Source organism: Excalfactoria chinensis, chromosome 6 (assembly GCF_039878825.1).
Source record: "Excalfactoria chinensis isolate bCotChi1 chromosome 6, bCotChi1.hap2, whole genome shotgun sequence".
Classification (NCBI taxonomy): domain Eukaryota; kingdom Metazoa; phylum Chordata; class Aves; order Galliformes; family Phasianidae; genus Excalfactoria; species Excalfactoria chinensis.
Genome location: NC_092830.1, coordinates 22,379,950 through 22,407,743, shown reverse-complemented (window position 1 = coordinate 22,407,743; position 27,794 = coordinate 22,379,950). Strand labels below are relative to the sequence as shown.

At 41.7% G+C, this 27,794-nt stretch overlaps 1 protein-coding gene across 1 annotated transcript; it reads right to left on the bottom strand.

Moving 5' to 3' along the window:
* Nucleotides 1-7,703: 7,703 nt before the first annotated feature.
* On the bottom strand, nt 7,704-19,945 carry FAS (Fas cell surface death receptor). Its single transcript, XM_072340167.1, has 9 exons — nt 19,827-19,945; nt 14,341-14,509; nt 13,633-13,764; nt 11,943-12,051; nt 11,435-11,499; nt 11,045-11,128; nt 10,829-10,902; nt 10,357-10,381; nt 7,704-9,661 (listed from the first exon to the last, which is right to left on the bottom strand). The coding sequence occupies exons 1-9, from the start codon at nt 19,854-19,856 to the stop codon at nt 9,246-9,248; spliced, it is 1,104 nt and encodes a 367-aa protein (XP_072196268.1). The 5' UTR covers nt 19,857-19,945; the 3' UTR covers nt 7,704-9,245.
* Nucleotides 19,946-27,794: the final 7,849 nt, after the last annotated feature.

Here is a 27,794-nt window from a genome sequence, read left to right as displayed (position 1 = left end):
GACTGACTGACTTGAGCGTCCAAAATGCTGAAGGGAGCAAGGACAGACATTAATAATATACCAGCATTTTTGCAAATTACAGTATGGAGTTAAAATATAGTATTGCAATAACACTTGATTGTTAGCAAAAGTAGACAATTTATATAGCCATGCTGTATTTTTTCTCTTTTCTAAGTTACTTGCAAAAATGCTATGAACATATACAAATTGTTTGTTCAATTGACCTTGTCTTCACAGAACAGGAGAATCACAGAAAGGTTGAGGTTGGAAGGGATCTCTGGAGATCATCTTGTACAGCCTCGCTGCTCTAGCAAAATTCTCTTCAGCACATTGCCTGGACACAGTCCCAGGTAGGTGTTGAATATCTCCACAAAAGAAGACTCTGGCCTCTCTGGGCAACATCACTTCAGTCACCCTTACAGAAAGGTTTTCCTCATGTTCAGTCCTAGCTGCTTGTGTTTCAGTTCGTGCTTATTTGCCTTTCCTAACGTAATGATTGACATAAGTTGTCTTCTCTACGTAAAAGGCTGTTGTAAAGAGGAAAAGGAACAGTATCTTCTCCACATTGTAGTGGATATGGCAAGATGTAGACAGCTGGATCTGCACCAAGGATTCTCTAATGTTAAGACAGACTTCTTAACAGCAGAGATTGTGAAATATCAGTACGAATTTCCTGGAGAGATTCGAAGTCTCCATCTCTGGAGATAGGGCAAAAATATTTTAGTTCATCTTGCTTCAGGGCAAGGGACTGGGATAAGTGACCTTTCAAAGTCCTTTGATTCTGAGAAAGCAACCAGCAGCTTTTAAGGCAGGGTTTTCTATGTTTGTTTTAAGGAGGCCGGAATTTCCAGCTCTTTTTTGTCTAAATGGGAACTCGCACTGGGGTTCATTGTTTAACAGGAAAAATTCTTGAGTTTCACCTTAGCTGGAAGACTTAATTTCCTGTTTGATATCATAAACAATATTGTATTCTCAGAGAAGAAATTCCCAGATATCTTATTTAAAAAAAAAAAAAACAAAAACAAAAACCAGAACAGCAACATCCAAAAACAAAACAAAACAAACAAACAAACAACAACAACAAAACCAACAAACCCCAAAGAACAGTGTAGTATGACAAAGTAAAAAACTTTGTAGTTTAACACTACCTTTTAGCAAGTTATTTCCTCTTGCTACCAACTGTAATCTGATCCAGATTAATTACATTTAGGCCCACAGAATAACATGGAAACCTTGTATTTCCGTGTCTAAAAGTGAGTTCCCAGTTCTGAGCTACTGATCTCCTGTGGCCTATCAGGTTCACAAAACAGACAATTCCCCATCTGCCTTACCTGCAGCATGCAAACTGCTTGATAATATGACAACCCAACAGAGGAACAAGAATTTGCTGGAATAGAAAGAATCAATTTTAAATGTACACAGCAATGAATACTTGATTACACATAGTGGAACAGCTTCAAGGTGGGTCCTCAGGTAGCCCAGACTCATGCTTCTGGGAGGTGGGAGACTTGAATGCAATTTTCTGCTCCAAACCAAAGAAGGGGATTCCGGCCAGGTTCTGCTACACCTTATGAGTTCTTCTGTGCCAGTGTGTACATGGTTAGAGTGGAAGAATGAGGAAGATATCTGACTTGCATTTCTGTGTCTGATGGTGTGGCAAGACTAGAATGTGACTTCTAATCCAAGAAGGTTTTTTGAGTATTTTTAGATTTCAGAAGCCTGCTTTTGCTTATTGGCTGTGTCATGGACTCCCCCTGTAGATTTATTCCTTCTAAGGCTGTCTGTAAGTCTGCCCAGATTTGTTAACAGTATAAACTGATGACTGATTAGATCCTCAGGTGGAATGCTGCCTAGGAAAAAAAAAAAAAAAAAAAAAAAAAAAAGTTCTCTTTTCTTATTTTAGTGATGGTTTGCCCCTTTGATCCAATTGCTGAATTGAATCTGTGTAGAGAAAGATTTCACATGAATTCCTATTTTGAACTACTTACAGCTTCTAAAGCTTACTTTTCTTTGCTGAAGTTTTCTGGAGGTGATTGCTGTCCAAACATGATATTCTGATTTACTTTGACCAGCAACATTTTCAGTCACAGTTGGAAGAACCATTTCCTCTATGTATTTAAAAAATGAATACATGACCCTCTTTCTTTGGAATAGTTCCATAGCTGAGAAGAAAGTAGGAAAACACTACTTCCTTCTGAAAAATACTTTTGCACATTCTGTTGGTAGTTTGTTTGGACTTCAGCTAGTTCAGGGACATTGAAAACTGAAGTTCCTGGAGGATCTGTACGTACTTATTGTGATATATGTAGGGATGCCTTTAGTGGAAGGAGCTGGCCTCTGAAAGACTTGACTCCAGCCCCTACAGCCCCTATGCAGAACAGAGCCTTTATCTTGTGTCCAGCCTCAGAATTCCAACTCGTTAATTTACTCATCTGTTTTCATTCTCAAATGAACAAAAACAAACCTAAGAATTTGCACTGACAGCCAGCTAACAGTCTCACAAACTGAAGAGGAAAGCAATGAGGGAAGGAGAAACAGCCCCACAAATTTTCTGTGCACCTCCTTGGCTCTCCCTTGCAGTGTATATCCCCTTGCTCACCAGGTGAATGTGATGCTGTCCTGCACTCCATAGGCACTGAGACGCAAGTACCTTGCAGGGAGGCCATAGCTTAGGGAGACTAGAAAGCACCTGTTAGCGTAACTGTTCAACAAGTTACTTAACACATGCTTCCAAAAAGCATGCCTAAGAGTGCCAGTCCCTGTGACCTTTTACTTACACTGCACTGAGTAGCACTGCTCATTACTTTCCTCATAGGACATTTGGAAGTTCCTTATAGCAGCATGTCTGATGGCAGGGAAAGGCCTTTGAGTGCTGCAGGGAGACTGGAATGAACTCCTACAAGAAGGCCCTTTCTCAGGGGAGAAACATCTCAGTGAGGGAGCTGTGTACCTTCCACAAAAGAAAAAGCTTCTTTGCTAAATTATTTATGCTAACAAAAAGCATAATATGTGGAGTACTTTGCAAGCTCTGGTGTCTCATGGTACAGAGTAGTATATTTTTAAGCAGTAATGATTGTTCCAGTTTTTCTAATTGAAGCAACAGCCACAGATCTTGTAATACTAAAAAAAAAAAATAATCTTGGCAGCAAGCTCCCTTAGGTTTCTATTCCCAAAGTTCCTATTGCAAGAACAGAAATCAAAACTACATTTAATGCAGAGATGCAGAGTTATTTAAAACGATAGGCTAACTTACAAGCCTGAAAGGGAAGGAAGATGAAACCATTTACAAAAGCATGTTGTAACAATTAAGGGTGTTATTCATAAGCCAGTCCCTACCTAAAGCTTCTGAACTGTCACCCCTTCTCCTCCCACCTTCCCTAATTAGTTGTTATGATAAGAAGATTGCCCCTAGGAGGACCAGGTTTCAGGACAGTTGTCCCCTATTCCCTTGAATTTTTCAGCTGCTGTTAACACCAGCCTTTACACTGTATGTTGTGTAAGCATCAATTTAGTGAATGACTCACAGACAGCTTGTATGTGAACATTTATTAAGGCATCACTGCAGCGTACATCCATGCTGGCACAGGTAGTGCTGCACGTACTTCACTAATGGTGCCGATTCCAGGCTTTGGAGTGCTCTGTTTGCAGCCAGAATATTTTACTATTACATTTCCTTTCCATGTGTTGTTAGCATTAAATCTGATGATACCATTCATTGCTGTGCTGCCTCAGAGCTTGGCATAGCACCGTGGGACTTCCTTGAGCCACTTAGTGCTTGTGCAAGTTGAAAGGGAGCCAGGCCGTGCCCATCCTCATACCAGACAAGCCAGTAGGCATCCATTCTGTGGCAATGCAGGTGGCACACCGGTGGAATGTGTCTTCAGGATACGGATGTAGCTGCAGCAGCAGCACAAGGAGCTGGAACTGGTCCAGCCTGGCTCTGTACAGCCATGCCAAGGCCTCATGCCCTGCTGCAGCCAGCGGGTGAGACAGCAGTGTCCTGCCAGTGAAGGGCCACGTGTGGGCTGTGTGGTGATGGGCTGCCACCTGCTGAGCCACCCCTGCCAAACCCTGATCACTGCCCTTCTGGTGCAGTGTGAAGTTCTGCTTTTTGGGAGTTTCAAGTTTAGAGGAATTCAAAAGTGAAGAGATTTGATTGAGAGGTTCAAGAATACCCATCAATTTAGTGGCCACTATCTATTTCTGCATATAAAAGAGAACACTGTTAAAAACCCAGTCAGCTCCTTCAAGTATGCAAATATTTGTTGTTTTCGCATCATGGAGGTAAATCCATAGCCTCCAGACTTGTACAGGGTGCAGGAAGAAGAAAGACAAGGCCAAAAAAGCAAATGTAATAGGTGAGACGTTCACAGTCAGAAATATGCTGGTTTTTTAGGTGCAGGGGTGCAAGGAGGGCCCTGGTATTCTGTGTGACCCACTATGCAGGGGGGTGAATACTGCCCCCCAGCACTGCTTTCTGTCTCCCTCATGCCTTGGCTTTCAGTCAGCCTCCTCCCTGAGTTTGTTCAGTGCCCTCCGTTCTGAATGCTGCCATCACCAGAGTGTTTTGCGCCTGCATTCAGTGAAGAACAGCACTGTCACAGTCACCAGTTCACTTGGGGAGCAGGAAGCCTTGGCTTAAAGCTGTGGGAAAGAGCCCTCTAGCACTGTCTGCCTTAAAAACCATGTGTTCCGTTTGGAAAGGAACTAAAACCACTGAAAAAGCTATCCAGAACTTACTGCTTGTGTGTTAGGTTTTGTCATTTTTCCCACATTTCTCTTAGTTCTCAACCGCAGCTCCGTGCTGGAGGCCAGATGCGCGCAGAGGGCACTTTTCTGCTTGCTAGCAGTGAGACAGCAGGAATGGAAGTGCCCCTTTCAAGTTCAGAATCAAAGTCCTGACAACAGTAAGAGAGGGATGTGGATTACAAGTTTGTATCTCCTTAAAAAAGAGACATCTGTCCAGCTCCGAGGCTTCTTGCAACACAATTTTATTGTTCTTCCAAATTTGTTTTTATTGTTTTCCTTCTGTCTGCTCCATGCAGGAAATAAACCTATGGCTCTCTCACATTTTAGCGTGGTTGTTGTACTGGCTGCAAAGAAGCATTTTGGTTTTTGTACTAAGCACTTTTTTTCTTTTCTGTGCATTTTCACAAACTGGCAGCATGCAGTATGACTTTAAAACAGCGATTACAGAAGTACTGCATATTGCAGGCATCCTCGGACTGTCTGCTTTCTTCTGTTGCCAGGCTGTCACTGTGATCTCTCTGCTGTCCTCCTTCAAGTGTCAGGTCTGCTTGCAAGAAGCATTCTACTGTTTGCAGTATGGGCGAGGGGATGGCTGGGTGTGCACTGCTAAGAGTGCTTGAGCTTCTGAGCAAACCCATCTCTCCCGAGGTCACTTTCAGTTTGAAGGGGACTGAACTTCATCTCTCAGGCCTTACATTCCTATATTCCTGTCCTTCTGTTGTTGGTATTTTAAAGTAACAATTGTTCTGCTTTTTATTTTTATTTCCATTTTTATTGTTTTCTATAACAAATGCAGGTGTTTTGCAAAGCTTTCCTTTCCTGAAGAGGGAGCTTCCCCTTTTTCAAAACATGCCAACTCATTCCCCGGATGAATTTCTGTTTCACTTTCCACTTGCTTTTCTGGTGCTGGGTTTCTACTAACTGTACAGTTGTGTTAGTCAAAGCCATTTCTGTTGCTTTCATTTTTTTTTTCTTCTTTTTCTTTTCCTTTTTTTATTTTTTCCCTTTTCCTTAGAGCTGTCATTTAGTGCCTTAAAGTGTCATTTTAGATGGCTGTCTGCTTACACAGCATTGTCACTGGGGGGATAGAAGCTAATGATTTCTTGCATGTAGATTGCAGAGCATAAGATAAAGATATCAGAAATAAGTTTCAGCCAGCAGCTGTGGTTGTTACCATCTTCTCACCAGCATGATACTCACTGCAGATGTTTTGAGAAGGAAAGGTGAGAGCAAAAGGTGACATCATGCTAGTGTTATTTTCTTGTACAGCCCAAATTTGAGAATGAGGCCAGAAGCAGGAGGCAGTGGAAATTTTGATGTGTTAGTGTAGCTCAGCAGAACTAAATCACTTCTGGTCCCTGGTACAGCCTCTTTAAGCTTGACAGGTAGCTTTAGACTGCAGTGTAGACATATATGCAGCACTTTGAAAAAACAACTGCATGATATCCTCAGTCCTCTTATTTGTTGCACAATGTTCTGGTAAGGAAAAAAAGAATTAGAATGTATGCTGACCATTTGAGTTCATGGAAGCCTGGGTTCAGCCTTGTAGACATTTCCTAAGGAGAAAATGACTCACTGTTCAGGGGCTTTTTTAGAGTTAACCATCCTCATTATACTGAGGTTGGGGAATTCCAGTGTATTGAAAGATAGAATCTACGTTCTATTTCACTGCCATATTTTATGAGATTTGGTGCATCCATTTTAAGTTCTGCCTTATTCCAACCAGTTATATTAACTGACACCAAAGCCCTAAGAACCTTGGTTCCTGGTGGTCAGATGCCATCTTTGAACGATGAAACTACAAACCAGGAAAAGCCAAGGTTCAAGTCAAGCAAATGCCAACATACTTTTAAGCTATACGCAAACCTCCCTGGGTGGGACGTGGTACAGGGAGCAGCCTGCTACCAGGACTGGGGCTATCAGAGCATAATGCATTCCTTCCTTCCTGTCTTGGCTCTATTTCTGCATAACTATAGCCCAGGAAATAATTACAGCACTGCCTACACTGCTGGTGTGCTGCTTTTCCAAAAGGCAGACATTTTATTCTCCTATACACTCAGACTCTGACCAAGACATGGCAATCAGTAACACCCTGTCCCAGAGTATCAGATCTGTACACAGAGAGCACAAACACAGTTACACAGTGCTATTTCTTAACCACATTGTGGAGTTAGTCCTTAAACGTCCAAGTGAATAGATACTAAACCATTCAGCTATGGCTGCCCAAAGGCAGCATGGTGGGGAATTTGGTAGCATAGTATTGGCAAGCTGACTCATCAGGTCATGTAGAAAAAGTGGAATGTTTAGAGGGAAGATGCTCCAGTGCAGGTCTGGCTTGGCAACAAAATAAGCTTAGTGACCTTCAGATATTTGGCAAGTTAGTTTATGAAAAGTTGTAAGATTCTGAAGCAAATGTAAGCTCTTCTCTTCATTTAAGTTTAGAACATTCAGAACTCTGATTATGCTCCCAACTGTTTTCAAGGGCTAATTACTGCCCTGCCAGCAGCATAACCTTTGTGAGCATTCCTTTTGCACCTGTGGGCACTCAGCCTTGCACTGGAGTTGATTCCTAGCACCTGGCTCCCTGCTTGTATGCCTAGTCTTCTCTGTCTACACTGTAGGGCCAGGTGGCAAAAATTGGGCCTAATTGCAGACCCACCCTTCAGCTTTTGGGTGAGTTTTCTTGTGTTTTTGTTGATGTTTAACTCTCAATTAGAAATTCTTTCTAGGGAATGGTTGACAAAGCTAAAGAAGGTCCTGGGAAGAAAAACATCTAACCTTTCCAGTAAAGGTCTTTTGCTGAAAGATTTTGTGAGATAGCATTAATCTGTGCATGAGCAAGAAAAGCCACACTACAGAACAGCCCAGTGCTACTGATCATTGAATTTAGGAGCCCTCTGGAATCCGTGATGAAAGGAAGGTAAGATTTTGGTTGGTTGTTTTTTGTTTTTATTGGTTCTTCTCTAGGAGAATGATTTCCCTTTTTGTGATTTAGAGGCCTGGATAAAATAAAATTTAAAAACAAAATATATAAGTTACATGATAGGAAAGAAAAGTCATGTGCTACATAGAAATATTTTTTTTTAATTCATCATGATGAAATTTTTATTGTATCAGTTCCTTCATTAAAAAACATGGTGCTGAATGTTACACACCTGGATTTGGAGACTTCACGTTTTGTGCAGATTGCCTTCAAATTGTGATGGCTTTGTTGTGCCGCTCTGTCCCTCATTTCTGATTCTTTAAAGGTTTGTGGTGTGTTATAGAGAACATAGGAAATAACATTCTTCCTTAACACTGAGAGCTCTGACAAAACATCTATACATTCAGATAAATATAGGCATACAAAACTATAGGTGCTTTCCCACACCACATCCTTATCTCTAAATTGGAGGCAAATTAATTTGAAGGGTGAACTATTAGGAGGATGAAGAGTTGGTTGGATGGTCAGAGCCAGAAGGTTGTGGTCAGTTGCTCTATGTCCAGGTGGAGGCCTGTCACAAGTGATGTCCCCCAGGATTCAGTTTTGGGACCAGTGCTCTTTAATGCCTTTATCAATGATGATGGGATCGAGTGCACCCTTGGCAAGGTTGCTGATGACACCAAGCTGAGTGGTGCAGCTGACACAATAGAAAAGAGGGACCTGAACAGGCTTGAAAGGTAGTCTGCATGAGCATAATGAGGTTCAACGAGGACAAGTGCAAGGTGTTGCACTTGCATCAGGGCAGTCTCAGATACAAGTTACAGACTGGGAGAAGAACTCCTTGAGAGCAGACTGGCTGAGGATTTGGAATTCCTAGTGGATGAAAAACTGAACATGAGCCAACAGTGGATGCTTGTAGCTCACAGGCCAACAGTATTCTGGGATGCATTAAAAGAAGGGTGGCAGTGGGGAGAGAAAGGTAGTTGTCCCCCTCTTTGCTGAGGGCAAGGATGTGAGGGGCCCATCTGGAGTACTGTATCCAGGCCTGGAGTTCCCATCACAGGAAGAACATGGAGCCATTGGAGTGGACCCAGAAGATGGCACCTCAGCTGTGGAGATAGTCTGAGGGAGCTGGACTTGTTTCATTTTGAGAAGGGAAGGCTACAGGGAAACCCCACTGCAGCCTTTCAGTACTTAAAGGAAAGTTATAAACAGAAGTGAGATTGAGTTTTTGCAGAGGTAGATAGTGACAGGAGAAGGGGGAATGGTTTTAAACCAGAAGAGAGGAGATTTATGTTAGGTGATAGGAGGAAATCTTTTACTCAATCTTTGAGGTCTTCCATTGTTATTTTTAATAAGCCACAAGTCTGTCCTGTTTTGAACAATCAAATTAAACAGGTAAGACTTTTTTTTTAAAGGAAACATAGCTCTACAAAAATCTTCACTATTCCTCATTTGTGTTATAAGTACTCTGAAAAACTCCCTGAGTTGCCAATGAAATGGCTTTGCTATTTGTAGCATTAAAAAAAACCAAAACTAATTCAGTCAGAAATAATTTTCATATGATTCTATGCTATGTCTCTTCCAAACTCTCAGGGTAGGCATTAGTTATTTCAGCGTTATCATGGTAGGATTTTCTACCTTCCTGACTGCAGCTATTGCTTTGCTCAGTTTTATCATTGTGAGACTCTCTACTTTCCTGCTGGCTGGAAACAGCTGCCTTCAGTTTTTGCTCGATCTTATCAGCTACTGTCCGCATTTTTAAATCTCTCAGGCTGCTTATTAGAGTTTTGTAGGCTCCTCTTATCCCATGCCTTTGGTGCCATTTCTGAAAGAGCTTAATCTTCTGTTCAGATGTGTCATAGCAGTTATCCCGGATAATTTCATCTATGGTAGGTTCTGGTAGTTCGTGATGACGAACAAATGCCTTGACCTCATCAAGTGTCATCTCCTTCACAATGTCAGGGACATGGCGACTCAGGTCATCATCTAGAAGCAAAAATAGAAATTGTTGCTCTTGTCACTGACATCTGTTGGCTTTGTGTGCTTTTCTATTTAATTCAAACGGACCAAGTTTCAGATATTCATGACTCCATATATTTTAAGTGTGATTTTTGCACCTGAAATAGAACCTGTTTCCTCTGCAACCCCTTCATCATCAGTAACCTCTACAAAGCTTTGTCATGCCTCATTTACCTGTTTTGCTCAAAATGGTGCTGATAAAAGAGCAAGACAAGCCTTTTGTTATTATATAGTCTTGGAGCTTGTATTGTTCTCCTGTTTAGTGCTACCACTGTGTTTTTGCCCATGAACATATGGTAGGTTTTGTTTCTGTGATTCCACTCCTGGCTGCAGGGCTACTCAATTATTAGAATTATCCATGATTCTAGAAATCAAGCTTGCTGCCTCCTAGTGTCCGTACCATATACAGAATAGAAATTTACCTGTTGTCAATCAGTAGTTGCTTCCTATACTACAGAAACTCCTCCTCAGGTAAAAGCTTAATAGCCCCACGAAATGCCTTAAGCACATTATGACCTGGCATTTCTATAAGTGTTCACACTTACACCTGAGTGACAGCTCTACAAAGTGGCAGTCTACACAAAAAAATACCTTTTCTTTAGTTTAGAATTTATGTCTGTATTTTTATTTTACTGAAGTTTGAGAAATTATTTGTCTCTTACCTATACATATGAGTGTTAAAGTCTCCTGAAAAGAGAAGCAAGCAAGAAATGAGTGCAAAAATGTTTTACAAAAGGCCAACATCGTATAACAGGATAAACAGATGCCATAACACTTCTGAAAATTTCTCTTAGCTTTCTCTATGATTCTCCTGTTTTATGAGAAATAGAATCAGACGGGACTCCCTTTTCACCTAAGTAAGTTTGGGGAATCACCTCACAATTGCTATTGCATAAAAATACACATAGGGGTAGGATAACGGCTCAGTGAAGTACTGATCTTGGTCATGTAACTAAGTGCAACAGCAAATTCTGAAGGAATGATATGGGGTTCCTTTTTGCTTCTCCCAAGATTTCTCACAGTGAAATTTACTTCACTGATATCATAGAAGAGAGGCATGCACAAAGTAATTAAAATGCAGCAAATTTCCCCATGCCAAGCTGCATTTTATCTGATATAAGCAACAGTACTTACACCAGAACTGTCTCTTCCAGTGCCTGCTTCAACTGTGTTATGTTGGTTAATACAATTCTTCTGTTTTCTCTTGCCTAAACCAATAGAACACAAAACATTTTAATAATCCAGGGCAATGTATTTCACTGGACTCCAAGAATATAAAATTACATCTGAGTAAGCAGCTGAATATCTTATTCAGAGTATGGCAGTAACAAGGAACAGGGAATCACTTACGGTAGAATATTAATCCTAGTGCAACTCCTGATGCTATCACAAATATGACAATAATTGCGGTGCCCCAAGGTGGCATTCCTGCTTCTGTTGGAACATTGGAAACATTACATGAAAGTTAAATAGTACAATACAGCAACACACTTGAAAATTTTAAAAAGATTTCTTCAGATTATAGAGACCCTTCTCTTGTCTCCAAATAGCAGAAGCCAGCACTTGAGCCACCCCGTCTCCACTGTGATCAAAAGAGCAGTCATTCTCCTTAAGTTAGTACAAGACCCAGCAGATACAGCATCAGGAATTGCTATGGGGCACTGTGCAGAAGACAGTACAATTCCAATAGCCTCTCGAAACATAGCAGATGGTAGACCATACTAGGTTTTAAAATGATACCTTGCATTCTGCACACAGTGTCTGAAGTTGAAGTGCATTCCTTTTCAACTAGGCCCTTTTCGCATCTGCAGAAAATATAAATGATTGTGGAATTTGATTCTCTCTTTACAAATTGCCTAAAAGAGCAAATCACTATCTTCTATTGCTTTCTAATCAGCTAATGGTGTCATACACCATTATGTGAATGCTGGAATTGGAAACTTAAGAAGTATGAAAACAGTAAGGGACAAAGTATGGAAATGACATAACAGTAGATCACACAAAAGCAACAGGAAAGCTTAGATACTTAATTAGAGGTTTTGAAGAGTATATACAAAGTTGGTGTATTTATTCTTTTCTGCATACATTAGACTGAGCAAAGGCAGCTGAATAAGATAAGTGCAAAGCAAAACTAGTCTGTTTTCCCTTAGCTTACATGTTATCATAGCATCTGTCTTGAAACTGGTTGGAAAGGTGTGGTGACATGGTCTTAACAATGTCATATTTAACAATGAAGGCATCCACTTACATGGAACATGACTCACAGTGTTCGCACCGAGGAGAACTGCAATAATGGTTCTTTGCACAGGAGCATTCTGCATTCTCTGTTGGGGTACAGTTCTTTACAACCACCAAACCTAAAACGAATTGTTAAAGTTCGTTAGTTTGAAAAAGCAGGGCTTTGCTCACAGGCTCTCATCCTCTGACCTGCACATCTTTAGCACCACCGCGGCTGCTGCTGGCAGCGCTTAATAACAACAGCGTAGCTTTCACAGTGAGCCTTGCTTTGAGAGTACTGGAAATACCAAAATGGAAAAGAGACCTCTGCTGGCCAAGAGCTCAAAAAGCTGATCACACAGTATAGGACTCATTTGGCACTGCCATATGTTGTCAGCTTTTTTTCCCCATAGGATAAAAGCAGAAAGCCAGAAGGGTCCAAAGAATATCACATAACCCATCCCTTGGTTGTCTGTCTGTCAGACAAGTTTTATCTCTTCCTAAGGATCTTCAGTAGTGAGGAATTCTACTCCTCCTATCTAACATGTTCCCTGCATAAGTTTCAAGCCAATTGTATTATTTTTCTCCTGACCTCACTGTGTATGGAAGAGGTGATCTCCATCTGAAAAGAAATATTTTTGCATTAAAAAAATTTTAAAATAGGGGGTAAAGAGGAGAGCAAGCTTTCGTTCACTGACTCTAAGCACTCTGTATTGGGTCTTTTTGAGAAGAAAAGCCCATGCTCAAAACTGAATTGATTCTTACATCCTATTTCACATCTCCACCATAACTTCAAAACTAAAATCAACATTTAATTTTTATTATTTTTTAATATCAACTGATTATGAAGCACTGGAATAGGCTTCCCAGGGAGGTGGTTGAGTCACCATCCCTGGTTGTGTTTTTAGAACACATTTGGATGTGGTGCTCAGGGACATGATTTAGTGGAGGGTTGTTAGTTATGGTAGCATGGACAGGTTGTAATTGGACTTAATGATCTTTAAGGTCCCTTCCAACCTGAGCAATTCTATGATTCTATGTACTTGGAGGGCAGTTAAGGATAAACTAAGGCTTCAGGGAACACATGACCTCTGAGAACTTAGAAGCTATCTGCATCTCAATGCTGATGAAGGAAATAAGGTGCAGAATTCTGTTGGTCTTTTTTTTTTTTTTTTTTTTTTTTCTTTATTATCAGTGATGTTACTGAGTGAAGCTATTTGTCATGCTTCCCAGAATTGGGCTACCAAATAAAATCACTATATGTAGGGTCCTCTACTATAGCTCATAAAATAATACGGTGCTTGTAAGATAACCTAATAGGAATATATTGTAACCCAAAGTTGAGGTTAGTGCATAAGCGTTAACTGCTGTAAATTGAACCAGAAACATCAGAGTGCCTCAGGATGGTTGGGTTACCTGCCTCTGTGTAAAGAAAGGCACTAAAGAGGCAAGTGTGGAAGAGATGGGATGTTACTCTCCAAATGCTTCCTGGCTGAGCAAAGACAGGTATAAGGAGAAATAATGGAGCAACATACCTTGTTCCTCTTCCTACTCTGCGCTTAGAAATGAAACCAGAGGATAAGTTTAAGATTTTGTCGTAAATTTCTTTGTGTCAAACCCATAAAATGTTTTAATCTATGTGCTACCCATTACTTGGGGATTGCAGAGATCTTCCAATTGAATCCTGTCTCTAAACAGAGTTGAGGTTTCTATAGACATACCAAGTTCTATGTCACATGAACGACATCTCATACATTTGTGCAAAACATTGATATGGTCCATGTACTCCTCCCCAGATTTACATGGTACACATTGTACTGGAGTTTTTGGGCACTCAACACTTTTGACATGACCTGCAGAGAGACAGAGAAACAAGAAAAACATAATACTGTGGGAATACAAGATGCTGCATAATACCTTTGGACAAAGGCTATCAGCTTCGAGACCCATGTCAAACTTCTTTTTAATCCCTAATACCTTTCAATTTACAAATACAGGTAGAATCCACATTCATTATGCATACTTATGTTCTCTTAAGGAAAGCAGTGTACATAAGAGATTATTGTCCCCCCCCCTCTCTCCAGTCTAGGACAGAAAGAAAACACACCAAGCAAAACTGTACTTGCAAAACTGGAAAAACCTTGCATATATAGAGTATCTTGTTGACAAAACCCCATGTTTGTAGGTTTTTAACCTCTCTTAAATCTGTGTAAGTAATGTAGGTCTATTATTATTTGCAACAAACATTTAATGTGTGACCTGTAGTGAAAAGCTACAGGTGCACTGAATCAAGAAATACTTCTGCAGTGTTGATATACTGCAGCATAGAAACATGCAGCTTGAATGAAGTGCATCCAGAAGATAGCAGTTGTGTGTGTTGTATTTTCCACTTTAATGACTTTTCAGCACAGTCTTACAACAATACTCACCATGTCCGCATTTCATGCAGCACTGACCATTTAAAATGTACTCCTTCTCTGTACAGGTAATTTCTCTCTTAGCAATGTTCCTCTTCCTTGTAATAGATTTATTACGTGCTATGTGTATGGGAACTTCTGTATCATTTTTGCTGTGTGTTTCTATAACTAACAAAGCCACCTAGGAGAGAAGAACAGCATGTTATATAGGAAATTACCAAGGACTGCAGGTGCATGTTACTGCTAGCACAGAGCTACATTAGCACTCTTATTCCATTGCTAAAGATGTTGATACTCACCCCCTTACTGAAGTTGTTTATTGGGTCAAAATAGCTAATGGATAATGAGAAGACACATTAGATTTAATGCAATCAACTCTAACATTGCAGGCACTGATTGTTTGAAAAGTAGTGCTTGAGAACAGACCCATACATCTGAGATGCAGAAGATAACCTCATATGCCTAATTATGGTGCAAAGCAAAGAAACTCTCATTATTTTCTTCAAGAGCTTTCTGTGCATCACATCACTGTTCCTAAATCTGCCATTTCTGAGTCTCTGGTAATGGTCTTGCTTACAGAATATCCTTAATTCAGATGGTATATTTCAGGTTTTTGTTACTCTAGTGTTGCTTGCAAACTGAATGTTAACACTTCTCTAAAGAAAAAATAATAATAATAATAATTGTGCTTTAATATCACCCCAAATACCTGATTTCTAAACTGATCTCCTTCTTACTTTGCTTTCCATTTCAGTTCCTTTTTCTCCTCTGCAGATGATGTTTATACAGTCCTAAAGAAGTATAATTCTCCATTCTATCTAATTTACACCCTGTTCCACTTCTTTGAATGCATTCTCAAATTAAATTGTACATTGCCTGGATTTTGCTGTTTCTGTCTGCCAGAGGATGGTATTTAGTGGCTAATTCATGCATTCCTCATGGTTTTGTGTGAAACTGCTTCAGTGCTGTTACTTTGGTTAGATGCAAAAAAAACTGTATGAAATTACTGCAGGAGGGAGTTGGATTTTGGACTGGCTTCTTATGTGTTATCTGTAGCTAATGGACTGAAGTAATCAATACAGTGACTGTCTGGAGACTTCTACAAGTAGCCACTTCAATTGATCCACTAGGCTATTGGGGGAGTCAGGATCTGGAAGCCCTGGCAGCTCTGAGGCAGTCAGCTCCAGGAAACTCAATGGCACCATGCTTTCAGCCCCCATCTGTGCATGTGGAGGACAGATGCGAGCAGTGCTTGCAGCATGAGAAAGACAAGGGGAAGTGGCTGGTTGTTCTCTCCTCTCTGGTGGAGATACTGTGACTCAGCAGTGATGAGCAGCACTGCACCAGCCTTGAGCATGCAGCCAATTCCTGGATGCACCCACTTGTATCTCAGCACTCTCTGCCCCACCATAGCACCAAGCCAGCTCCTTCCTCCTCATCTGCTCTCACCTGTTGCCTGGCCATGCATTGTGCCTGCTGGGGAGCAGCTGCCATCCTGCTTTTGGCACCCAAGTCTCCCACTTTAGAGCTGTGAAGCGGTACTTGTGGTTTTGGGGGAATAAGAGGATGACCCCAAGCCACAGTAATGGAGAGTGAAGATTACCACAACCCTACTGCGTCCCTAACATGTCTGTAAACCTGTTTTAGGCAAGGCAGAGGAACTGAATGATGCTGGCAAAGAACAGGATGTGCAACATGAAAGAAAATGTGCATAGAATCACATAGGAAATGTAATAAATGAAAGAAGGAAACTTCTTTATAGATGACTACTGTAGTAAAAGTTAGTAGAGTTGCTTTTAGGATTTACTAAACCACTGCAATCACAGTGCATGCATGGACACTCTTCCATTAAGCAAAACTCTAGTCTGCATTTTTATATAGATTATCTGAGCTGATAGAGTGAGGAGAAATAGAAATGTGACGTTTTTGATGGAAGCCCTCCACTGTCACTTGCTGATGTGAACTTCCTGGTATGCTTACAAGAAGTGGGGATCACTTCTCAGAAACTGACTTTAAGCAGCACCCAACACCTACATAGCTTCTGCTTGCAGGGTCTCCATGCAGTGCCTTCCTGCATAAGGAATAATGAGAAAAGTCTGAGAATTTTAGCTTTCAAAGTAACATTTTGATTTTAAAAACGTTTTTTCCTCCTGGCTTTGCACCCTCTTAAAATTATTTCACTTGCTCTATAAGTTTTGGGCTGTTATTTAGCATTCAGAACACAGCTTAATTCCTTTCCTCACTGCTGCTGAGCAGTGAGTGCTGCTAGCAGAAAGGAAGCGTTTTAGGGGGTTTCAGAGAGGCAGGGGTGATAGGTTTTTTTTATGATGTGTATGTTCAAATGGATGCTGTGTGCTTTCAGTCTAAAATGACTCACAAATGCTTTGTTCCACCCTTCTCATCCTAAACTAAAGAACAGTTTCCATATCTAAAGACCGACTGAACAGAGCAGTCAGCAGCTTTAGAAGCAGGCAGGAATATCTAATCTTAACAGATTCTGTAGGAATTATTGCGGGGGCCTAAATTTTTTGGTTTTGTTCTTTCTGCATTGCATAGGAATTTGAGACTTTTATCTTCTCCCTCTCCTCTTTTCCTTCCTACAAAATGCTTTCAGCAACCAGCACGAGGCAGAAAATCTGTCTCCATCTGTGTTCCCAAGGCAGTGACAAGAGTTATAGTTCCCTTGAAAACTCGTAGTTTTGTAACTCTCAGTCCTCAGACTCTTCCTGTATCCAAATGTTCTTCATAATGGGTCAACTTCCTTGACTGGAAAGCTTTCAGAAAACACACCCTGTGGGGCTGTAAAATGATTTTGGAAGTGCATGAATCTGTTATTTGCATGCAGGCCTTTTTGAAGCTTTACAATATTTCATCTTCTATGTAAAAAAAATTGTCATTGCTTTTTTTTCTGTTATAATACTGTTGACCTTTATTAAGCCACTTTTCCCATTCCTAAGCCACGGATGCCTATAATGAGAGAGCTGATGCTTTTGGAAGTTGGTGACTATTTTCCTTCCACATTTATTACATGGGGTAATGTGTGTGAGGTAATCGGGGGCTTTCTAGGTGTTAAAAAAAAAGACAGGAGGGGGAGGGAGGATTCTAGGATTTCTTTTTCTTTTTCTTTTCTTTCTTTTTTTTTTTTTTTCTGAGAAAAACCTTAGCTCCCTTTTTCTTTAACTTCTGTTACTACTTTTACTTTCTAGAGTTTGCTCCATTTTAGTACAGTTTTCCATGTAAGAAGTCTTGCTTTTGAGATGACTGCTTCAGAGTAAGGAATGGTATACTTCCTGTTACAAGTATTCTCTGCTTCAGTTCTTTCAGTACAACAAAAATTACTGCTTCTGGTATTTCCAGTATCATTTTTTTGCCCATCTCTTTTTTTTCCCCCACTAATGCAGAAGTTGGTAGTTAGCACCAAAGTGGGCACTAAAGGTAGTATTTCCTCATGTTCTAAATTCTTTTATGAGGAGGACTAAGAAGGCAGTTTTATTTTCTGAGGCTTAGCAACAGGAGTTGGTATTTCCCCACAAATAGAAGCATCCCAACCTCCTGAAATCTTAAATGAGATCTACATGTTCAGCGCCTGTGATGGGAACAACCCTCAGTTACTGCTGCATCTTAAAATAACTATCCAAATTCAATCCATTACTATTTCATGTCTCAGTTGTCTCACATGCCAATCGCAGCAACATATTTGGGGGCGGGGATAATATTGTTGTTAGTTTTCCGTTTTTAGGAGCACTACTGACTTTAAGCGAGTTGGAGGGTGCTAAGAGCTCCCATCTCACTTCGATGATACTGTGGCTAAGAAGTGGACAGGGTAGAAATTCATGATTTCTTTCTCTTTTCCTCCAAAGTGCTTATATTTTCTGTTGAGTCCTGTGTCATTCCATGACTTTATGGCTGCTTATATGCATACATTTAAGTATTTGTATTTGTCCTGCGTAAAGCAAGAAAGAGAGTAGTCAGCACAGCCATGTGGGACTGTTTTCAAAGGCGTATCTTCTAACCTCCCAGAAAACTGCCTGCTTTGTAAATAATCATATCAAATTGTTACAAAATATTTAGATAACATTTTGCAAGGTGGCCTATTCCTTTACAGTGTGTCTCTGAACAATATGTGGTTTTGTGGATTGTTTTACAGGGTGAAGTTAGATGTTTTCTAGCTTTGTGAGTCATTGCTATTTTACATGAATATCCTTGCAACTGCTTTCACTTTAGCACAACAGGGGGTTGCTTGCAAAATTGAGGTTTAATTCAGACTCCTTTCACATTCTGGTTTAATCAAGTTAGTAGGTCAAATATTGTCAGACTTACTGAAATATAAGTTGTGGAACCACATGCTAATAAATATATATATATTTCTCTTTTTAAATAGAATGCGTGTACGAGTGCTGTTTGGAAACAGTTGGAAATTTAGAATAGGAATGATCTTCCTACTCTGGAAGCTGTGTGGTAAGAGAATGTATTAGTTTAATCTTAATTTATGTTCTGAATAGCTGTAAGACACTGAACTAGGCTGATATTTCTGCTGCTTGTTCGCTGCCTGTACACCAAGAGATAATGCACGCTTCCGTCAGCGGCTCCTCGTATTTACCTATGCTTTGTGCAAAGGTGTGGGTAGAAACTTACAAATCACACTATAAATCCCCTTAAGTTGTTTACTACCTGTTTTATAATAAATCATATCTGCACAGTTTTTAACTTAACACCTGCCAAACCCAAGGCAACTTATATTCAGCGGGAGCACAAGCACAGTATGAATAGATTGTGAGTGTGAATCCCAGCACGTTCCAAGCGGTGAGGGCCAGGCTGGGGCAGTGATGCATGCCATGTCCACAGGGGTAGGCAGATGTAGCTCTGCAGTGGCACAGGGCTGGCTGTCCCACGCTGGGCATAGCTGCAGCCGGCATCCAGCTCTCCCCAGCCCTCGGGTTTAATGCCCCTGTGCTACAGGCTGCCTGCGCTGCGGGCGCTGCACCACCTCCTTGTGGCAAAAGGAATGTGAAGGTACTGTCATCGGTGGTAATAAGCGTAGGCGGCAGACCCATGCCCTGAGGATACCAAGACGCGTACTCTGCACGGGGCAATGATTCACCCAAGAAAGAAACGCCCTGTGCCGCAGCTCAGGGTTCACGTCTCCAGCTTTTCCGGGCTCGCCGCTGCTGACGGTCCTCCGCCGCAGCCGTTCCCTCCGCGTTGCTATCCCGGCCAGACTCGCCGTTCCACCGCACCGTGACGGCACGAGCCCCGCAGCCCCGCTGCGTGCAGCAGCCCCACCGATACCCGTCCCCTCCTTCCCCCCGCGTTTCTCAGCACCTGCCGCCCTGCGCGGTGACTATAGCACAGCGACGAGTCTGAACTTGAATTAGTCACATGAGTTCCCGAAAGAAATAGAACAACTTTGTTTTTTGGCGCCCGAGCAGCGCTTTCGGCGCCGCTGCCGCAGCACCCCGCGTCCCGTCCTGTCACCCCGCTTCCCGGCGCCCACTTACGAGGAGTAGGTGGAAGAGTCCCCGAGCCATATTCCACGCGCAGCGCTGTCTCTCACCCGCCTGCAAAGTGGAAAGCCGCCCGACTTCTGACTGAGCCCGGCTCCTCCCATGTTGGTAAACATCGCTCCAGCCCGCCCCGTCCCACCCCCCTCCTGTGCCGCGCAAGTGTGATGGCCCTGGTTGCCGCAGCCCGAAGCCAGCCCTGGGTAGCGGCTGTGCTGTGCTCTCGCTCTGTGGTATTTGTACGGGTAGCGTGGGGCAGGGAGTGATTCTATCCTGAATCCCTAGAAGTGCAACAGGCGTTTGGACCACGTTAAGTGCATTGTGCTTTCGTGTACTGTCTCGTTGGAAGGATTGCTCTGAATTTAAGGCTATTTTCAGTGTCCCGTTTTTCCTACAGACTTTCAGCAGTTCAAAGTTCCTATGTAACAGCATTCTCCTCAGCAGCGTTAGGATTAACAGTAACATTGACAGTAACAGTTACCAACGCATCTTTTGATCTTCGAGATGATGCCGCTGCCTTCGGAAGGTGGTAATTGAGCTGGCGTTCTCATTTTAAGCTCCCCTTTTCAGTAGTTTATGAGTCACCTCTTCAGATTTCTTCTGGTTCATCTCCTAGCTGCTATGCTTGCAGATAACTGAGATCAATGTATCATTAAAAAAAAAAAAAAAAAAAAAAAAAAAACACCCTGTTTTAAATATTTTAGGTTTTAGACCACTTCCGGGCAAAACAAATTGAAGCAGCGACAGTTTTTGGAGGGGCTGCCTCTGAAGTATCCTGTAGCAATTGGCTCTTTTCCTTCCTTTTCCTTCCCACTGGCAGTATGGAGAGAAACTGGGGGAAACACCCCTCCTCGTTGCAGTACTTGTATCATGTGCCCATCATTCTTACAGGCCAAACCCAAACTGGTATGCACTCAGGGTTGTTTATTTTAGCGGAAGCTTGCATAAGGGTAGAGAGGTTACAGCTCTGCAGCAGAAAGCTCAGTAGAGTTATTTCCAAATTCATCACTTACAGAATTGTGGTTTGTCCTGTAAACAAAACCTAACACGACTGGGCCTTCACCAAGCATTGCTTAGCATTTAACAACACCTAGGTTTTCCCCTTGCCCTAACTGCTGCGTATTTTCCAGTAATGTAAGGAACATCTATTAGGTGCAAATAATTTGCTTTCCTCCCTGCCCCCCCGGAGGTGTAACTGAGTGCATGAGTAGATCTTTGTGGTGGAGTGTTTTTTTTCTTGGTAGTTTGCTCTAAGAGACCTTTCAGAAGCCACCACATTCTTGTGAAAATGAGAATGACTGCCCATGAGTTGGAGCTGTGCCTTGTAGCTGGTAACTGTAGCTGTTTGGGGTTTCCTTTTATAATAGATGCAAACCAAGAGAGAGCATTGTGTTTGGAAGGTTTCTGTTTGCTGTTTGGTTATTCCGAGGTGGTTGTTGATGTAAGCACAGCTCTGCTGTGCCCAACTTTGTGCTCTTCTTTGGGCTGTAGCAGCACTTTTGGTCTGGCAGAAGTGGCAGCTTTGACCATCTATGGCTTAATTCATGTGTCAGCTGAGTTCTGTGCAAAAGTATGAGATCATAGAACAGCTTGGGTTAGAAGGGACCTCAAGATCATCAGGTTCCAACCCCTTACTGTGGACAGGGTTGTCAACTGTTAGATGAAGCACTAGATCAGGCTGCCCAGCGCTTCATCCAAACTGGCCCCAAACACCTCCAGTAATGGGGCATCCACAGCTCTCTGGGCCACCCGTGTCAGCACTTCATCACCCTCTTAGTGAAAAGTTACCTCTGACATCTGACCTAAATCTCCCCTCCTTTAGTTTAAAACCATTACCCCTTGTCCTATCACTATCTACTCATGAAAAAAAAAAAAATAAAAAAAAAAAATAGTTTCCTTTCTGTTTATAATGTCCCTTTAAATACTGAAGGGCCATAATGAAGTCTCCCCAGAGCCTTCTCATCTCCAAAAATGAGCAAGTCCAGCTTCTGCAGTCTGTCTTCACAGGAGAGGTACTCCAGCCCTCTGAGTGTCTTGATGGCCCTCCTCTGGACTCTCTCCAAAAGTGTGACATCTTTCCTGTGCTGGAGGCCCCAGGGCTGGATACAATACTCCAGGTGGTGCCTCATGAGAGCAGAGTACAGTGGGACAATCACCCCCTCACCCTACTGGCTGCTCCTCCTCTGATGCAGCACAGGATTACAGCTGGCCTATGGGCTGCAAGTGCACGCTGTTGGCTTAAGTTCAGCTTGACTGGACTGCTCTCAAGGCTTCTTCCAGTCTGTAATCATATCTGGGATTGCCCTAATGTAAGTAGAACACCTTGCACTTGGCTTTGTTGACCCTCGTAATGTTCCCATGGGCCCACCTTTTGAGTATATCGAAGTCCCTTTGGATGACTGCATTATTTTTCTTGCCAGTAGATGTCCTTGTGTTTCCTAATATGCAAATTGGGATCAGATTTCAGAAGGATCCAATTCCAGAAACAGTTATCATGTAACAACCTGACTTTTTAGCTTCTTTGCAGTTCTGCCTTTGAAAATGAAGGATTTTGAACCAAAAATGAAGTTGTTGACCTACTTGCTGTGCTGTTTTGATTTATGCATGGGGTTTTGGTTTTGTTCTATGCTCATAAGTACAATTGTCTTCATCTTAACTTTGCGTTCTCTGGTTTGTGTATGTTGATTTATAATCCAGTTCTTCAGTAGACAACAGATTTGCCCTAAAACACAATTTAAGGAGGACAACAGTTCTACTTGGACAACCTGATTTGGATGAAAAGGGAGGAAACTGTGAGAGAACATTAGAAATATTCAATGACCATAAGCATTGGCTTCTATGTTGCAGTGTGATATGGCCTGTTCCTAAAATGTCAGGATCGCTCTTCACCCTTTCTAAAGTGATGCTATTAACCACTTGGGTTGGTGGTATAGTGAAAGGTTCTTGATCAGATGATGTGGTAGCAAAGCCCTGGGTGGGCTCAAACACCCTGTCAGCATGACAGCATAGAAATGGGAAAGCAGTGTATCAACAGAGAAGTTTGTAAACTTTACTGCTTCCTGTGTTGTTCTGTAAGGCAGCTGCTGTGAGGTGTCAGTCAAACAGATTGGGGAGTTCCAGCATGTTCCTGTCAGAAGAAATAGTAGTTGGATAATCAGGTGTGTGGAGCCATAGATGATGGTATATTTAATAGTAAAAAAGGGGGGTGGGGGGGTGGGGAAGGGAGTGAATGTAAAAAAATCTCACTGGTGACAGAAGTATCAGTAGTAGGACTGCTGGAATGCGGGATGTAGATGGTGTCTGAGCCCAGGTGAGATCCAGGGTTGCAGCTGTGTTTGGCTGTTGTAAGAAAACAGGAGGAAACTGAAACATGTTACAAGTCACTTGTTCCTTTAACAGCTCTCTTCTAGAGGGGATGAATAGAACCTGGGAACTGTCCCTGGCACTGAAAGTTAAAATAGATGTGTACACTTACTCCCACCATTCAGCTTCTTGACGCCACTCCTGCTCCATGCTTTTGTTCAGCAGTCCCGGTTTGATGACGTCAATGCATTCCTCACAGCAGGAAAAAAAATCATTTTTCAAACAAACCGAGCATTTCTTTAGACTGGAAAAGCAAATTGGCTGGATGCCTGGTAGCTCTCACAGCCAATCACTATAACCTTACCATAAATGTAGATGTATTTCTATCTTAGGGCTGATCATTGATTTTATTTTAGCCCTGGGACTGTCCTGTCCTAGTTGTCTGGGTGTGCACCCTACAACTCTGAGTGCTGAGATCCTGAAAGCTGCACTTCTTAGCAAATATTTTGCACATCTCACTGGCTCAGATAAAGTTTGACTTTGTGACTACCCAGTATATCATAAATTCATCTCTTTGGAATCTTTTACGGATCTCTGTCCTTTTTCAGAGTTTGCAGCTGGCAGCTTAGCTTCAAGTGGCTTGCTGGTAGGCTTTTTTCTCTTAGCTGCCTTTTTTTGCAGGTAGTGTTACTGAGATCATGTTTTCTTCTTGCAAAGCTTAGTGTAAAGCAAATGCTAACTATCAAATGTGTAACAGATGAACTGTAAAATCTCAAGAGATAATGTGCAAGGCAGTCTAGATGTCCTCCAGGGAATGAGTGAGGAAGTGCTTAAGCCTGTTCCTTTGCACACTGCCTGGCATGATTTGGTCTGTGATTTCTGTTACTGTTTCCTACAACTGTGAATTATATCCAAGGCTGAATCCTAGCAGTGACAGTAAGACAGACATATCTGTAGATAAATGTCTCAAGTCAATGGGTAAATGTGTGTAAAAGGAGGTATTTAGTTTTGCTTTTAACTGTTGGTCCAAAGGTGAAAGTCATCTGCCAAGCTTATTGCTTAATTTCAGGTATTAAGTGACACAAAACCAACCACACACTGGGAAAAAGCATTTTCATAACATGTTTAAAGTTAACAAAGATTATATTAAAGGTGACGGTGAAGAGGAGAAACTAAAGGTGAAAGATCTTAGTATAATGTCCTTGATCACAGCTTCTAAAACTAGCAAATACTGTGCCTTTGTGATTAGGACCCCCAGTCCACTTTGTTTTGTCATGCTCCTATTTGGGGATATCATCTGACAAGTAAGATTAGCACATTGAGATAATGCAGTGCCTGGTGGCTGATGCTCCCAACTCTCTTGTGTTTTTAATATCACTTAACCTTTAAAATTCTTTCGGGGGAGGAACAGTGAAGGGGAAAATTTTATCCCTCCCACTAGCATCTCAGATGCGATTTGCCATCCTCTGCAACATCAAACATTCTTCAGAGTGAGAACAGGATGCAGTGTTCTCACTCTGAATATTTGTCTCCAGGCACTGCTGTGTTCTTTTTCAGTGGGATTTGAGCTTCAGGGAGATGATCAAGAGCAAAATGTTGGTAAAGTGGACTTGTGGCAGAAGCAGGTTTGGACCTGGTGGACTATCATCGTTCCCTTCCCTAACCCACACACCCACATCCACCACACATCTGCACAAACAGGCCTGGGCAGATCACACAACGACAGGGATGAGTCATATCTCCTCTGCTCAGCTGCACAAGCTCCTTTGAGTTGAGCGTCTGTGAGAATGAAGCAGATAAAAGGAGTACGTACAGACTATTTTATTATTCTGTGAAAAAAACAGTTGATTGTTTTCTGTCAGTGTTCTCATCAGCAATCAAATGATGGGTTTAGAATCCTGTGTGTCTTCAGAGGTGGCTGTAACAAGGGATACAGTAATGTTAGTGTTTGATGAAGCAGTCTGTTTAGTTCCTGGATAGGATGTTCATGATACTTTTCAGCTGACTCATTTCTCATATACATTCTTTTTTGAAGCCAAGCATTTCCAAAATGGCATTCTTTCCACGCTGCATGTGATCTCCTCTCCTGCTGCCACCAGCCTCTGTGTCCTGCAAGAATGGATGGGATGAAGGATCCTGAAGGAGAACAAGTAGAAGGGTTCTCCACTCCTACTGAGTCACTTTGGTGAGCCATGTGTGAGATCAGTGGTCATTTTGATGTTTTCTTCAGTGAAGCTAAGATTTTACCACATGTGCACTAAGCGGATGTCAAGATGTGTTGTGTCAGTAACAGGGGACTTCCCTCTCTCTGCAGGCAGGGCTGGCTCCCTTCTCCCTCAGCAGCCCGTGTTTCTGAGGAGGCCAGGCTGTTTGCAGTGGGAGTGGTGCTGCGTTTTTAATGATGCCACTACTATGCCTACACTGCTTTACTTTTATACAGTCCAGAAAGGGAAACATGTTTATGCTGCAGACCTGCTAATTATAGAATTTTCTCCTTTTGTTAAGCAATATGTTCGTGCTGTGTAATGCAGACCAATAAGAGTGCAAAGGAAAGATTTATGTTGTGTTGAAGAGGTATGTGCGTTTGGCCTTGTCAGTGATTTCTCAGAGACAGCTGAATACAATACAGGAAGTGACAGACTCTAATTAGGATGTCAAAAGATTTGTGTGTAGTTCTGGTATCTTCCAGTGAAAGCTATCCAGGCATTTTCAGATGCCTGGACTGCAGCGTTTTGCAGCAGTGAAGGAAGTTACTGTGTCTGTTCAAGGAGTTACTAGAAAGGAACTGAAAGAAAGAGAAACCTGGGAAGTACCCAAAACAGTGACAACGTGGTAGAAACAGTAATTCTGAGACAGAAGTATACAAAAGCTTTTCTTTTATTTAATGCTGTTAGACTTGCTAGAAGAGCAGAACATGGACAAGCAGGTTATATCATTTTCTGCTCATGAGTACTTGGATATTCATGAAGTCCTGATAAACTTAGTGAAATTGGGAAGATGTTAGCCTTCCATCTGTGGAACAGAGACCAGCGTGCAGCAAGAGCTGTGTCTATAACAGTCTCTATGTGCACAGTACATGTGTATGGGCATTACAGAACAGTATCTGTGTTCTTTTCCTTGTTAAGAAATACATCGAAAAGCAGTTAAGGTCAGAGAAGGCTGCAGCTGGACAATCAGCAGATCAGATCCAAGTCCTCTCATTTTCCACCCCTTAAGAAGCCAGAAGTTGTCTTGCCATTGATTCCAGTGAAAAACTGACCTTGAAATAGGGTGGAATGAATGAAAACTCTGTAGAGTTCTGTTTGTTTGTTTGTTTGTTTCTCTTATATTTGTTTCAGAAATCTATGTCTGACTCTCTCTTACTCTCTCTCTTCCGTAAAAGGAAAACAGTAAAATATTCTTTGGTCTGATAGAGAATTTGGGTAAATAAAAGTGGGCATGTAAAACACATTTAGTGGGAAAGGAAAAAGGAGCATTTGGCTGGAAAACAGTGATACACTTTCAGAAAACCAAGCAAATTATTAAACAAAAATGACATTATCTTGTGCTTCTCCATAGTTGTCAAGACTGTCTGCATGAAAGAGGAAGAAAGACCTACCTTATGTAAACAAGATGCATCTGCAAAGCAAAGGTGAAAACCTGCTTATCCCAGTCTTTTTGTGAGACTTGGTTGTCATTTGGGGAGGAGTTCATAAACTGAAAGTGCCAGAGTAGGAACAACAGCTGTGTGGTAAGTTTAACCTGGCTAAGTGACCAAATCATCTTTGGCTATCAGTTGATTGGAGCACTACAGAGAATAACATAGAGGTTATTCTAGGCCCAAGCAGAGGTCAAGATGTCTGTGGGGAGATGTCACAGAGGCAGTTAGACACTGCTCAGAGGACAGAGGGTGGCACCAGTGTTGTTCTGTCCTTCCTACCACCTGCACTGAGTTAGGCACCCCTTTGCCAGGTGTGTTTGTCTGCACCCTGTTCTCATCAACCAAAGGACACCCAGCAAAAATCCTACAGATAGAGGTGGAAATTCCTTTGCACAGTTCAGAGATGCAAAGGTTTTTCTCAGAGCTTCATATTATATACAGTATCCTGCAGGGGAGGGCTCTTTTAGATCTACAACACAGATTATAGCGAGTTGTAAATATACTCGCAGACACTTTGTTGTTCTGTAATTCTTATCGCTCAGACCACTGCTAAAAGCATTAAATGTCATAACCAGTGATGAGAAGGGAAGGTCCCACACAGTCACACCCACTCAGCAGTGACATCCCTTCATTGCTGTGTTGTGAGACTTACAGACATCTGCATGTCAATTCTGTATTGGCCTGATTTTTAACAACACTATGTTTTAGAAAGTTAGAAACTTTAGGAATAACCTTTTACAGCTGAATTTGTAATATTTCTCTTAAAAAAACAAACAAACAAACAAAAAAAAACATGTTTGAGAAATCATTTTTATAAAGTCATATTCATCATCTATTGTAACATCCCCTTTTACTTTTTTACTTATTTCAGTTTTGTGTTGGTGGCTGTGGCACTTAGAATGTGTTTACCTGACAAGTTTGTAAGATGTTACTTTTTTCCAGTTACATGCTTGGCATTTCTGGGAAGCCATCTTTCTTCCTGTTTTGTAAAATCCCCTTAATCACTTCTAAGGGATAATGAA

What these genes read in the sequence shown, in the direction of transcription:
- FAS (XM_072340167.1), bottom strand. Translation starts at nt 19,856, where the DNA reads ATGGCTCGGGGACTCTTCCACCTACTCCTC. An exon ending in TTCATGTGACATAGAACTTG is followed by an intron (nt 12,052 to 13,632) that starts GTATGTCTATAG and finishes AATTCGTTTTAG; the next exon opens with GTTTGGTGGTTGTAAAGAAC. An exon ending in CACTGTGTGCAGAATGCAAG is followed by an intron (nt 11,129 to 11,434) that starts GTATCATTTTAA and finishes ATGTTCCAACAG; the next exon opens with AAGCAGGAATGCCACCTTGG.